The following is a 13,403-nucleotide window of genomic DNA, read 5'->3' as shown; positions in this document are numbered from 1 at the left end:
CCTCCCTCCCTCTCTCTCTTTCTCTTTCTTTCTTTCTTTCTTTCTTTCTTTCTTTCTTTCTTTCTTTCTTTCTTTCTTTCTTTCTTCCTTCCTTTCTTTCTTTTTGCTGATCCTGGGGCTTGAACTCAGGACCTGGGCTCTGTCCTGAGCCTCTCTGTGCTCAAGGCTAGAGATCTACCCTGAGGAATCTAACGCTGGACTTCATGCATACTAGGCAAGCACTCTACCACTAAGCCACTTTCCCAGCCCAAGCAGCTTCTTCTGGCTGTCTCATTCCCAGGCTTCTCCCTTGTAAGTTCCCATTGATGTGTGAGCCTATCTATCCCTCAGAGCTGAGCTTATAGTCATGTCTTCTAGTGCCTGCCCTGCCCTTTCCCCCATTTCTACCCATTTATTCTTTACATAATACCTATGTCCATCTTTCTTCCATGCCTGAAACACTGCAAGAAAGAACTCATGAAAAATGAGAGAGGAGAAGGCCAGCAATAAAGAGTAGTATCAAAGCTGGGTTCTGGTGGCTCATGCCTGTAATCCTAGCTACGCCGGAGGCTGAGAATTGGGGACCATAGTTTGAAGCTAAACCTGGGCAGAAAAATTCATGAGATTCTTCTCTCCAATTAATTACTAAGAAAGCCAGAAGTGGAGCTGTGGCTCAAATGGTAGAGCATTAACCTTGAGCAGAAAAGCTTAGTGAAAGCACCCTGAGTTCAAGCCCCAGACCTAAGAAATAAATAAAAAACCAAAGTGTCATCAGGTGTAAGGGCTGACCTGAGAACCTGAGTAACTAAATGTAAGTTTTAGTGTTAAAATTATAACAGCTTCTAAACCCTGGTGATGACTCCATGCTCGAGGGGTACACCCCCACCTGTGAGACTAGTTTCTTGTAGTTTGACATTTAAAAATATAGGGAGCCCTTGTTCTCCTCTGTACCTGGGTAGCAACCATGGTAACGGACAGTTAAAAAAAATGATCATAGTGATAGACTATAGAAATAACCATAATAGTAGTAGAAATGCCATGGTAACTGTTGGGTTGGTTTACTTATGATTGAGTACTGGATTGTCTTAGCCCACTCAAGCTTGCTTAGTAGTAATGGGAAAACATAGTAGCAATTGTTAAAATAAAGTTGGTACTAGGTCAGTCTGACCACAAAATTCTGCTTCTGTAAATGGCTTGCTTAACCCATTTGTGACTTGCTCTACCCCCTGCATTAACCCCCTGCATCAGTGCTATGTGACCACCTGTTGTCAGTTCCTGATACCAAGGCCAGTTCCTGTTTATCAAAGCCAAAATAGATAACTGCAAGGGTAGATAGCTGATAGAAATAGGACAAGACTTGCTTGCTAAGTGCCATCCAATCAAGTATCTGCCAAGTTGGAAATACCCTGCCCCTGTTGTAATCACAATAAAAAAAACCTTGCCTATCTGAGGGTCGAGGCTCTCAATCCAGATCCGCTGCTTCAGTGATGGTTGAGAGTCCAGGCTCGAGCTTGCAATAAAGACTCTTGTGTGTTTGCATAGGAATCAGCTCCTTGGTGGTCTTTGAGGACCCGAAATCTAGGCATAACACAGGCAAATGAAAGAGGAAAAGAAGCACAAGTGAAGAGGAAAAGATAGCCCTGATGAGGCAAAGGGCAAAGCTTGTCTTTCAGCTGGGGAAGGAGGCTACAGGCACAGTAATGACACTAAAGAAATCCTAATGGCTAAATTGGATGAGAGAAAGTAATGGAAGTCATCATCTTTTGGAAGCCAATATTATCAAAACAGACTTATCCCAGAGCTAGGCATTGCCTATGTATGCAATGGGTCCCTGGGTATCTTCCTCAAGCCAACATCACTAACCCAGACCCTGGGCTTGAGGGAAAGGGGAACCTTCTAGAAAAGACAAAGGGTATGAGTAGAGATGTTGGACCAGAAAGCAAAATCTTAGAGTCAAATGTGAAGAACAAAGGGATGAGTCACCTGAGTGTGACTCAGCTCCGCCCTCCCAACCCCTTCCCCAGTCCCCTAGGGCTTTTGCTTTCCCAGTAGGTTAGGCAGGATCATATTGGGGAGGGGCCAACAGGTAAAGACCACAAGTGTCTTCTCTACAAACCATAGGAGGTCATAGGAGGTGCTTGCCTGGGCCCCTCCTTGGAGCACCACATCTTGAGGTAGGGAACTCTACCTTCCCACAGACATACCTCTTCCCTTTTGCTTTGAAGATAATACCCAGAAGGGTGCAGATGTGATTTCAGTATTCAAAGACTGGAGGTCTTATGGGGATTTCAGGGGAGGCAGCAGTTTGCACAGTAGATGAGATGGCTCATGAGCCCAAAGGAGCCATCTCTGAGGTCTCCGAAACATCAGCATCTTTCCAGCTTCTCCTGAGCAGGGACATCCAATAGCACAGAGTATATGCAACTGATGACAGATCATCCATTCCCCCAGGTGGTCAAGGCCATGGAAACTTGCTTTGTTTGACTTTCATCAGCACTATAGGTGGAATAACTTTGTTTCCTTTTTAGTAGCAATGTGGACTCAGAGGCCAAGAAAGGTGATATAATTTCACCCGATGTCACAGCCCGTAAATGGAAGAGCTAAGATTTGAACCTAGGAGCATGACTGTAGAGCTTGGGCTCTTCCTAATACCCTTCTCACTTTCAGGAAGGCCTTGCTCCATGGACTGCTTTTTCAGTAAAGAGAATGTCATCAGAGAGCATTTCCAAAGGCCCTCATTAGAAGTCTGAATTTTGATTCCATTTTCCCAGAATCCCAGCAGCCCAATGAGCTACCCACAGCCTGGTTGGCATGGAGTACTTTGCAGGTGGGCAGTTCAGCCAGCCAATCTAGTAGCCAGTTTGCTTGTGGCCAGCTGTGCGCTTGCTTTGTTTTGCTGCATCCCAGCAGTCTGGAGCTGTTGCTATGGAAAGGGGTCCTCCATCTCCCGCCTTCAGTGCTGGTGATTCAGGAAGCAATAAGCGGCTGAGTGGTGTGGCTAGGGCTTCCCTCCCTAATCCCCAGCCTGTCCATGTTTATCCGATGGCCTTAGGCAGGGATGTAGAGGGAGGGAGGGCAGCAAGCAAGTGGGCAGCTGCTGGGTTTGTGGGGCTGGCAGGACGGAGAAGACCAAGTACAGGCCCCCTGCCCAGGCCACAGAGGATCCAGGAGTCATGTGGGTAGCAGTGGGCATGCTCTGGCTCCTGGCCCTTGGGGGGCCCTACCAAGCCTGGGGTTCCTGCCCCTCTCAATGCAGCTGCAGCCTTCACCTCCTGGGCGATGGCAGTAAGGCCAGGTATGGCACCAGGAGTAAGGGGAGGGGGAGGATGTTGCTGAGTCCTCATTGTCTTATGGGCTGGGCTGGGTTGGGAGTGCTTAGATGTTCAGCACTTATCCCTACCTGAAAACCTGAGACAATTTGATGAATAGTGAGCTTCTGGGTCCAGTGAGCTTCTGGGAACAGTGAGCTTCATGGCCCCTGACCCATGGCTAGGAGAGGCCCCAACTCCCTGGCTCTTGAAACCCAGGCTCCTATAGGAATTGTTTGTGCTCTTTCGTATTCCAGCAAGCAGGAGGGTTTCTCTGCCCAGCAGGTCTCAGGAACCTTTACTTAAGAAGTGTTTCTGCTCCTGGACATCCTCCTCGTCCTTCTCTAGGATCCCGGTGGGAAGGAGCCCTCTTTAAGGTCCAGCAAGTCACTTCCTTACATCTCTCTTCTCCTATCTTTGCCTCCTTCCATTTGATTTTTGTTTCTGTGGATCCCAGTCCCTGTGTCCTTGGCCTTTACCAATCCTCTGATCTCTGGGATGTCAAAGCATATCCAGGACTTCCCCTTCACACCTCTGGAAGCCCGCAGGAGCTTTAGCCTTGACCCCTTTCCGTAGGTGCTCTTAAATGCCAGGAGTTTCCAGTCCATTTGAGCATGATCTGTCCTTCCTCAGCTGCACTTTTTTTTCCCTGTGCTGGTCCTGGGGTTTGAATTCATGGACAGGGTACTATCCCCAAGCTTCTTTTGCTCCATTTCCAGCTTTTTGGGGTAGTTTATTAGAGATAAGAATCTCATGGAATTTCCTGCTTGTCCCGGTTTTGAGCCCAGATTTTCAGATCTAGACTCCTGAGTAGCTAGGATTACAGGTGTGAGTCATTGGTGCCTGGCTCAGCCTCATTCTTGATGTCCTTGTCTACATCTTCATTTTCTCCTTTCTTTCCATAGGACCTTCTCAGGGCCGTTGTGGTTTGTGGACCTTTGCTCTTCTGCCGTAGCTGGGTTTCTTCCTTTCTTCCACAGTCCTTACACCATTATTCCTCTAACTTTCTCAGCTTATCCATGAATGACCTCTGCATTTCTTTACTTGCAAAGACTTCAGCTTCTGTTTCAGCCTTGTCCTATCCACTCTCCAATCTTCTGGAATTCCATCCTCTCTTTCTTTCCCTTGTGTTAGGTGGCGGTAAGACAGCTTCCTGAGGTCTCTCCAGCCTCAACTTTAGACACAAGCATAAGAGAACAAAACATAGCATGCCTGTCACTGTTTGGGGAAAAAGAGCAATGGAAGGAGCTAGTAAGACTCTCTGATTGGTTCACAGGGGCTACAATGATAAAAGTCTTGAAAATGAGAGCTCCAGACTCTCAGTAGGCTAAATTTGTATGTTATCCCTTTTATTAAAAAAAATATATATATATGCATATATATATATATATATATATATATATATATATATATATATATATATATATTGCCAGTTCTAGGGCTTGAACTCAGTGCCTGGGCACTGTTCCTGAGCTTCTTTTGCTCAAGACTATCACTCTACCACTTGAGTTACAGTACCACTTCCAGCCTTTTCTGAGTAGTTTTGTTGAAGATAAGAGTCTCACAGACTTTCCTGCTGTTTTTGAACAGTGACCCTTAGATCTCAGCATTCTGAGTAGCTAAGATTACAGGTGTGAGCCACAAGTGCCAGAAAGACTCTGCTTTTAAAGCAATAGTCCTCCAAAATGAAAACATAGGCTGCTTGTTTCCAGGCTTCTCCAGAGCCCATCATGCAGTGGACATAGTGTCCTTTGTTAACTGGCAGATTTGGGAGTGAGGCTCATATAGGTAATGGCGGGAGGGTGGTGGTGGTGAGCTCCTGACCTGGCAGGACCCTTACTCAAGTATCTCTCATTTCTCTGTCCAGGACAGTGATTTGCAGTGACCCTGATATGACCCTGCCTCCAGCATTTGTCCCTCCAGACACCTGCAGGCTGTGCCTAGAGAGGACAGCCATCCGCAGGGTGCCAGGGGAGGCCTTCAGGTCTTTGGCCCGCCTGGAGCAGCTGTGGCTGCCCTTCAATGCCCTCAGTGAGCTCAGTGTGCTCATGCTGCGAGGCTTGCATCGCCTTCGGGAGCTGCGGCTGCCTGGGAACCGCCTGGTCACCTTCCCCTGGGCTGCACTCAGGGACGTCCCACAGATGCGGTTGCTGGACCTGCAGGCCAACCGCCTCTCTGTGGTGCCACCTGAGGCTGCTCGCTTCCTAGGAAACCTCACCTTCTTGGACCTCTCCAGTAACCAGCTGATGAGGCTCCCGCAGGAGCTGCTGCTCACCTGGGCTCACTTGAAGACAGGCTCCTTCCCTCCAGGCCACCACACCAGGCTGGTCCTAGGTAAGAGATGGCATCCTTCCTCTCAACTTCTCATAGGATCCTGAGGTCTTGAATAAGTTTCTAAGCTTCTGTCTTTTTTTTTTTTTTTGCCTGTCATGGATTTTGAACTCAGGGCCTGGGCACTGCCCTGAGCCTCTTTTTGCTCAAGGCTAGCACTTTAGCCACAGCGCCACTTCCAGATTTTTTCTGAGTAGTTTTTTTGAGATAAAGATTCTCAGGGACTTTCCTGACCAGGCTGGCTTCAAACTTTAGTCCTTCTGAGTAGATTGGACTAAAGTCCAATTTATTGGCCAGTCTAATTTATTGGCCAGAAAAGAAAAATCATGGCTTCCTAACATAACAGTCTTGGGAGCTGAAGGTTCAAGCCCTACTATAGGAATTCATGTCACAGTGCTGTGAATTAAAAAAAAATAAGCAAAAATATCCCCCCAAAAACAAAGCAAAATGAAACAAAACTACAACAGGCCTTCCAGGTCATAAAAGTAACAGGAAGCTCCCTCTGTGACTCAGTTTCCCACTTCAGGGTTAGCCTAACACATCACATCACCAGATTCCTTTATCTCCTCTTCCTTCCTCTTTGTAATAAAGACTTACCAGGTGAACCAAGTCCCATTTTCTTCCCAAGGCACCCACCTGGTCCTGAGAATGATAGATGAGGCACATCTGGAAAATCTATTTGAATCACATAACACTTACATGAATATAAATATTTAAAACATAACCAAGGAGGCTAAGGACAAGTTTGTTTTCCTATTCTCATTCTCTCCAGAAACATCCCTATCTTTTGAAATACATTTGTATATGTATACAAATTCTTACATATAAGCATGCATAAAGTTATACATATATATGTGTTACTCTATCTATCTGTCTATTATCTTTCTCTTTTAACTATGTATCTCAGAGGCCTTTGCAAATTACTACAAATGTAACAAGTTCCCTTTTTTAAACTACTGCACAATATTCCATAGTGTATTTCACCATATCTTATAGTGGCCATCCCTCCTCAAAGCACCCTTAGAATGTCCTCATTATTTTGTTAAAACCTGGGATGTCACAGAGAACATTCTCGCCAATATATTTTTGTGTGCACACTCTCATGTTTCCGAAGCATAAGAGCTAGAAAGCACAATTGCTAGATCATGGAGTGTGCATAGCGAACATTTTAGAATCAGCCTCATAATTCAAACATACCTGGCACAATTCCCATTCTCCACACTACTGTGTAAGGCCATTCATTCATGAGCTCTTTTTTTCTTTTTGACAGCATTGAGGTCTGAACCCTGGGCCTTGTGCTAGCTAGGAAAGTGCTCTACTGCTGAGCCTTGCCTCCAGCCCAACAAATTACATTCTCTCACACTCTAGCTCTCTCTTTCACTTTTTCTCTCTCCCTTTTCCCTTTCTTTTGTTGGAAGAATATACCACTTGAGCCACTGCACCAGTCAAGATCATTAATTCATTGTAATCATCCAGCAATTTTTTTTCCTGTGCTATACAATTATGGGTACTAGATATACATCAATGAACAAAACAGGAAGTCTAGGCTGGTAACTGATGTCTCATACCTATAATCCTAGATATTCAAGAGGCTGAGACCTGAGGATTGAGCTTCAAAGCCAACCCAGGCAGAAAAATCCATGAGATTCTTCAATTAACCAGTAAGAATCCAGAAGTAGAGGTATGACTCAAGGGGTAGAACATCAGCCTGAGTGAAAAAGCCAAGTCAGAGTGTGAGGCCCTGAGTTCCAGCCCCAGTATTGGCATTTACACACTACCACCACCACTCCCACTAGAAACCAGAAATTGATTCCCTTATTCAACTAACAACTAAACTGGTCAAAACGCTTCACTATTGTTAATCTGAAAGGTGAAAGTTTACTGTTGTTCTACTTTACTTTTTGTATTGATTCTTTTGGGATCATTTTGTAACAGGCTTTTGCCAAGTAGCTTACCACCAGAACTGAATTAGTGATGAATCTTGGATTGTAGATGTATTATGAGTGCATTTAACACCAGGCACCAGCTTTTGTTAGGATGGAACAAAGAAGCAGCTTGTACCCCAGTTGCACTCAAAAGGACCTGAGAGTCTGTGACATGAAGCAGATCCAAACATACCTTCTCTAAGCCTTTGACATCCCCTTTCCAAATATATGTACATAAATGAATAACATAACATGGATTATAATATTCTATCAAATTTAATAGCAACCTTTGAGTATACAAAAAGAAAATCACAGCTGGATGCTGGTGGTTCACACCTATAATCCCAGCTACTCAAGAGGCTAAGAACTGAAGATCACAGTTCAAGGTCAGCCCAGTCAGGGAACTTTTTGAGACTTTGATCTCCAACTAACCACCATAAAGCTAAAGTGGAAGTGTGTTTCAAGTGGTAAAACATCATCTTTGAATGAGAAAGCTCAAGGACCATGCTCAGGCCCTGAGTTCAAACCCCCAGTGCTGGCATACCTCCCCCATGAAAAAAAGAACATTATAACAAATACTTTCATATTGTATTTTAGAAATGCAAACTCATCCCCTCTATTTCTCCCCTTATCCTGCCCTGTCCCCCCTTTCTCAAAACAATTTCAACAAGATTCATTGCCTTTGTCTCTCTCTTTCTCTCTCTCTCTTTTCCTTCTTTCTTTGTCAGTCATAGGACTTGAACTCAGGGCCTAGGCACTGTCCCTGAGCTTTTCTTTACTCAAGGCTAGCACTCTATCACTTTAAGCCACTGTGTCACTTCCAGTTTTCTAGTAGTTAATTGGAGATGAAAGTCTCACAGACGTTTTTGTCCAGACTGGCTTCAAATAACAATTCTAGATCTCAGCCTCTTGAATAGGTAGGACTGCAGGTATAAGCCACCAGTGATCTGCTCATATTCAACAATAAGAGGATTGGGGCTAAAGCATACGATTTTATTTTCTATTCTTCTTACCCTACCATTTTCCCCACTTGAGCTTATGTCAAATGAACCATTCTTATTGATGCCAAACATGCCATTTAGACAGGGAGGCCTGGGGTCAAAGGTCAGGAGTCAGTGAAACAAAGCAGATTTTGGCATATTGCAATTACTACAATTTGCCCTTAGCCCTGCCAGTGGCTTGAGAGAATTAGCTTCAGTATGATGGTGGTAATGCATTTTGTCAGTATGCTGTATGACTTGCCCTGTACTTATATGTTTTTATTGATGCCGGCAGCAATGTAGAAGGGAAGTAATGGTGCTATTCAAAATAAAGAAGCATGTTTAAGGTCATATAACTAGCAAGACAAGAAGCTGGGCCTGTAGGCCAGTTCTGTTTCCTTTGCCTGAGCTGCTTCATTTTACCTGAGGGGAAAGGGAGACCTGGGACTCACTTCTTGCCTTCTCTCACACACTCCTTCAGGTCTACAGGACAACCCTTGGGTATGTGACTGCCGACTCTATGAACTGGTCCATCTTCTGGATGGCTGGGTCCCAAACTTAGTCTTCATTGAAGCCAGACTGAAGTGTGGCAACCCACGTAGCCTGGCTGGAGTGGCCTTCAGCCAGCTGGAGCTCCGGAAATGTCAGGGCCCGGAGCTGCATCCAGGGGTGACCAGCATCATATCCCCTGTGGGTAGCACGGTATTGCTGCGGTGTGGAGCCACGGGGGTCCCTGGGCCCGAGATGAGTTGGCGGAGAGCCAATGGGCACCCACTCAATGGCACAGGTATGTGAGCTACAGCAGAGACTTTTTTGGGGGTGTGTATGCCAGTACTAGGACTTAAACTCAGGGCCTTTCACTCTTTCTTGGCTTTTTCGCTCAAGGGGGTGCTCTATCACTTGAGCCATACTCTGATGTGAAGCTTTTTGCTAGTTAGCTGGAGATAAGACTCTCACAGGCTTTGAACTATGATCCTCAGATCTCAGCTAGGATTACAGGTATGAGCCACCAGTATACCCAGCTGTGCCCAGCTGTGCAGTGACTTCTGTGCTGTACTTCCACACTGGGTGGTAGACAGGTTGGACCCAGGCTGGACTTTCATTTGTCTGAATGGAGTTGGATATCAACAACTTAAAATTGTTTAAGTCCCCTTGTCCCCATGCTCAAAACCTGTGCTGTAACCAGCACTGTATTCAAGACTCAGGGCATTTGGGGAAGAATCTTAAAAAGTGATATTTGGCCAAAGATACTCTTTTTTTTTTAAAGATACTCTTTTGATGTATTTAATACTTATAGCAAGTCTCCCAGTTGTGAATATGAAGGTAGTGTTATCAGGGGTAATTAATAATGGAGGTAATCATCTCTTGCGCTCTTCACGTGTGCCTATCACTATGTGAAGTGAATTATGCCTAGAATTTTAATGAACAACCTGATTATCTTTACTTTTCAAGCAAGTAAATGCTTTGCCTACATCATACAGCTTGTGTGAGAAGAAACTGGGATTCCAATAGTGTGTCCTATTTCTGTGAGGCTGTGTGGGCAGAGATGACTCATCTCTGCCATGGCGGCAGAGAAGGTGGAAATCACAGCCATCGCAGGCAGAAATGGGGGCGGGGGGGTGATTTAGCACTGAATCAGTAAACCTCACATGCCTTCTGGCCCTCTCTCTCAACTAGATTGTCAGAGGGTTCTATAAATAAATTTACAAGCAAAATGGTACCCAAAGCTCCATTATGTAAATCAGGAAGGTAAAGATGCTCTCATTGACTTGGTAGTGGGTGTGAGCAGGGATGAGAAGGGAACTTCCAACTGGGCCTTTGCCTTGAGCTCACCACCTGACCATCCTACCTTCCAATTCACCTGTCTGGTGCTCCTAAGGAATAACCTCTATGAGACTCCTACACCCTAAAAAGCACACTTTGAGCTGGGTCCTGGTGGCTCACACCTGTAATTCTAGCTAGTCAGGAGCCTGAAATCTGAGGATTGAGGTTCAAAACCAGCCTGAGCAGTAAAATCCCCTTGAGACCCTTATCTCCAATTAACTACTCAAAAACCAGAAGTGGAGCTGTGGCTCAAAGTGGTAGAGTGCTAGCCTTGAGCAAAAGAGCTCAGGGACCACATCCAGGCCCTGAGTTCAAGTCCCACATCTGACAATAACAAAACAGAGCAAAACAAAAAACCACTTTGAACAGCTCAGATTTCAAAGGCAATTTATTCTTAGGCTCAGTGTCAGCCTGAAGCTTCATGAACTCCTCACAGTTGGAGCCCAGGCAATCTTGATCCCCTGGCTAGTCTAAGCCAATAGTATTCAGCTATGAAGGGAAAGGGCTGGTGGAGAAGCCTTGAATGACCCAATGAACTGAACCTTGAATGATATTAAATGCTTGCCGTGTTTTCTTGGCATAGCAAGGCCATTATCGAGTGTGCAAATCAGAAGCTGTGAACTTATCCCTGGCAGAGGACATGGGGGAAGTTGAGCTCATTCCTCCTCTCACATCTGCCTCTTCTCTCTTTAGTGCACCAGGAAGTCTCCAGCGATGGCTCCAGCTGGTCTCTGCTGGAGCTGCCTGCCGTGACTCGCCTAGATTCCGGTGACTATATCTGCCAGGCCCAGAACTTCCTGGGAGCCTCGGAGACTCTCATCTCCCTGCTAGTCACGGAGCCCCAGACTTCCACGGAGCACAGTGGGGTTCCGGAGGCCCTGCTGGCCAGGATGGGGGAGGGGATGGAAGCCGCAGCTTACAACAACAAGCTGGTGGCCAGGCACGTCCCCCGTGTCCCCGAGCCCGCAGCCCCTCGGCCCTCTGTGCCCAGCCTGAAGGAAGCACTGACCCTGCAACACCTGCAGATGGGTGCCACCGGCCGGCAGGAGGAGCCTCCGGAGGCACAGATGGTGAGGTCTCTGAAGGTGGTGGGGGACACTTACCACAGTGTGTCCTTGGTGTGGAAGGCCCCCCAGGCATGGAACGCCACCGCCCTCAGCGTCCTCTACGCGGTGTTCGGGCAGCGGGACATGCGCCGGGTGCTGGTGCCACCAGGGAAGACCCGCGTCACCCTCGAGGGCCTGGCGCCCAAGACCAAGTACGTGGCGTGCGTGTGCGCGCGGGGCCTGGCGCCCCGCAGGGAGCAATGCGTGGTCTTCTCCACCGACGAGGTGGTGGACGCCGAGGGCACCCAGCGGCTCATCAACGTGGTGGTGATCAGCGTAGCCGCCATCATCGCACTGCCTCCGACGCTGCTGGTGTGCTGTGGGGCGCTCCGCAGGCGCTGCCGCAAGTGCCGCGCTCGGGGCTCGGCGGAGGCCGCTGGGGCCTATGTCCACCTGGAGAGGCTGCGCCACAGCCAGGACGGCTCCGAACTGCTGTCCCGGAGCAGCCTTGGGGAGGGGGACAGGCTCCTCTCGGCCCGCTCCAGCCTGGACTCCCAGGCCTTGGGGGCCAGGGGTGGCCGGCGCATCAATGAATACTTCTGCTGATGCCAGAGCCGCTTGGTCCACTCAGAGTCCGACAGTCACTCTAACGCCTGAAGATGGGCTCAGACACTTCGATTGAATGGATACCTGCTCATCCCTATGGTCTCCATCAGCAACAGCAAATGCTTTCTAAGCAATCGTGTGCCAGAAAGTGTCTGTCCTAAGTCCTTCATATGCATTAACTCAGTAAGCTCTGAAAACAGTCATTGGTTTATCAGGGGGGGGGCTAAGAGATTGGTCTCTGACAGTCGGTGTTTTTGCTACATAACAAATGGAAGCAAAAGCTGCCAGGCTCCTGTGGCCCACTCCTGTAAACCCACTCAGGAAGCTGACTGGGATCAGAAGATCCCTGATCAAAACCAGCCTGAGGAAACAAATCCAAGAAACTCTTACCTTCAATTATCCAGCAGAATGCCAGACATGGAGGTATGACTCCAGCCATAGAGCACCAGCCTTGACTGTAAAAGCTAAGCAAGAGTATGAGGCCTTGAGACTTGAGTTCAAGCACACACACACGTCACTCATCCATGTGGTGGAATTCCAACATCTATTCTCTAAATCCCAACATTTGTTTCTGGATGTCACTTCTGTTCAGTGATAATCAATTGATGTTCAATAAATTTTAAGATCTGGCTGATGCTCAGGAGAGCTTTGCTCATTTGTTCTCAAGATGGGAGGGAGAGGGGAATCCAAGAGACCTTCTCTGGCAGAGCTACTGTCACACCAGTGCTGCCAGGCTCCCTGATCACCTTTTCCTCGATGATCCCTACAGAAACTTACATGGGCTTTTGCAAATGTCTTGGAGCCCTCCTGGTCACTCAGTGTACCCCTTCAGAAGATGATTTTTACTCAGCTTTGCCTAAAGCTGGAAACCACTGAGTTGGTATCTCATTGCATAGGAGAAAATGAATATTCCCAGGGAAGTGATGGCTTCTCTTGTTCCTTATCCACAGAGCTCAGCTCTAGTGGGGAGCAACCAAGACACCTAGTTTCAAGTATTTGGGGTAACAACTGAGAATATTTGGGGGCAGAAAATGATCTTAAGGAATTACTTGGTTAGTCATGAGCAAGAAACTCAACATCATGGGGACATTTTCTAGATACAAATCCTTTTCACACTTACAAATGACCTCTCATAATATCTCTTCTAACTTTCTCACATTTGAATTCTTATGACAACCCACTCTGCAGGTTGATTCTACTTGATTCTGAAGATGACAAAACTGAGAACCAAAGAATTGATTTTTGCAGGGGAGGAGTGGAGTAGCTTTTGAAATATAGATTGGGCAATTTTTTAGCCAGGCAAAGAGTTGTTATTTGGTATTTATCTCTGCAATGTGATCCATAATAGATTCACTGTGGAAAATGAGTTGTTTTGGATCAACACAATGACAACACCTATGTAGA

At 46.7% G+C, this 13,403-nt stretch overlaps 1 protein-coding gene across 1 annotated transcript; it reads left to right on the top strand.

Annotated features, from left to right (window-relative positions):
* The first annotated feature begins 3,152 nt into the window (after nucleotides 1-3,152).
* Lrit1 (leucine rich repeat, Ig-like and transmembrane domains 1) lies at nucleotides 3,153-11,999 on the top strand. Its single transcript, XM_048335928.1, has 4 exons — nucleotides 3,153-3,274; nucleotides 5,155-5,621; nucleotides 9,005-9,310; nucleotides 11,041-11,999. Exons 1-4 carry the CDS (start codon nucleotides 3,153-3,155, stop codon nucleotides 11,997-11,999), a joined length of 1,854 nt encoding a protein of 617 aa, XP_048191885.1.
* Nucleotides 12,000-13,403: the final 1,404 nt, after the last annotated feature.

Source organism: Perognathus longimembris, chromosome 2, assembly GCF_023159225.1.
Source record: "Perognathus longimembris pacificus isolate PPM17 chromosome 2, ASM2315922v1, whole genome shotgun sequence".
NCBI lineage: Eukaryota > Metazoa > Chordata > Mammalia > Rodentia > Heteromyidae > Perognathus > Perognathus longimembris.
This window is presented reverse-complemented; position numbering and strand designations above follow the sequence as displayed.

Coding starts and splice junctions, on each gene's coding strand:
- Lrit1 (XM_048335928.1), top strand. CDS start 3,153: ATGTGGGTAGCAGTGGGCATGCTCTGGCTCCTGGCCCTTGGGGGGCCC. Junction 3,275..5,154: donor GGCGATGGCAGTAAGGCCAG/GTATGGCACCAG, acceptor TTCTCTGTCCAG/GACAGTGATTTGCAGTGACC. Junction 9,311..11,040: donor GCACCCACTCAATGGCACAG/GTATGTGAGCTA, acceptor TTCTCTCTTTAG/TGCACCAGGAAGTCTCCAGC.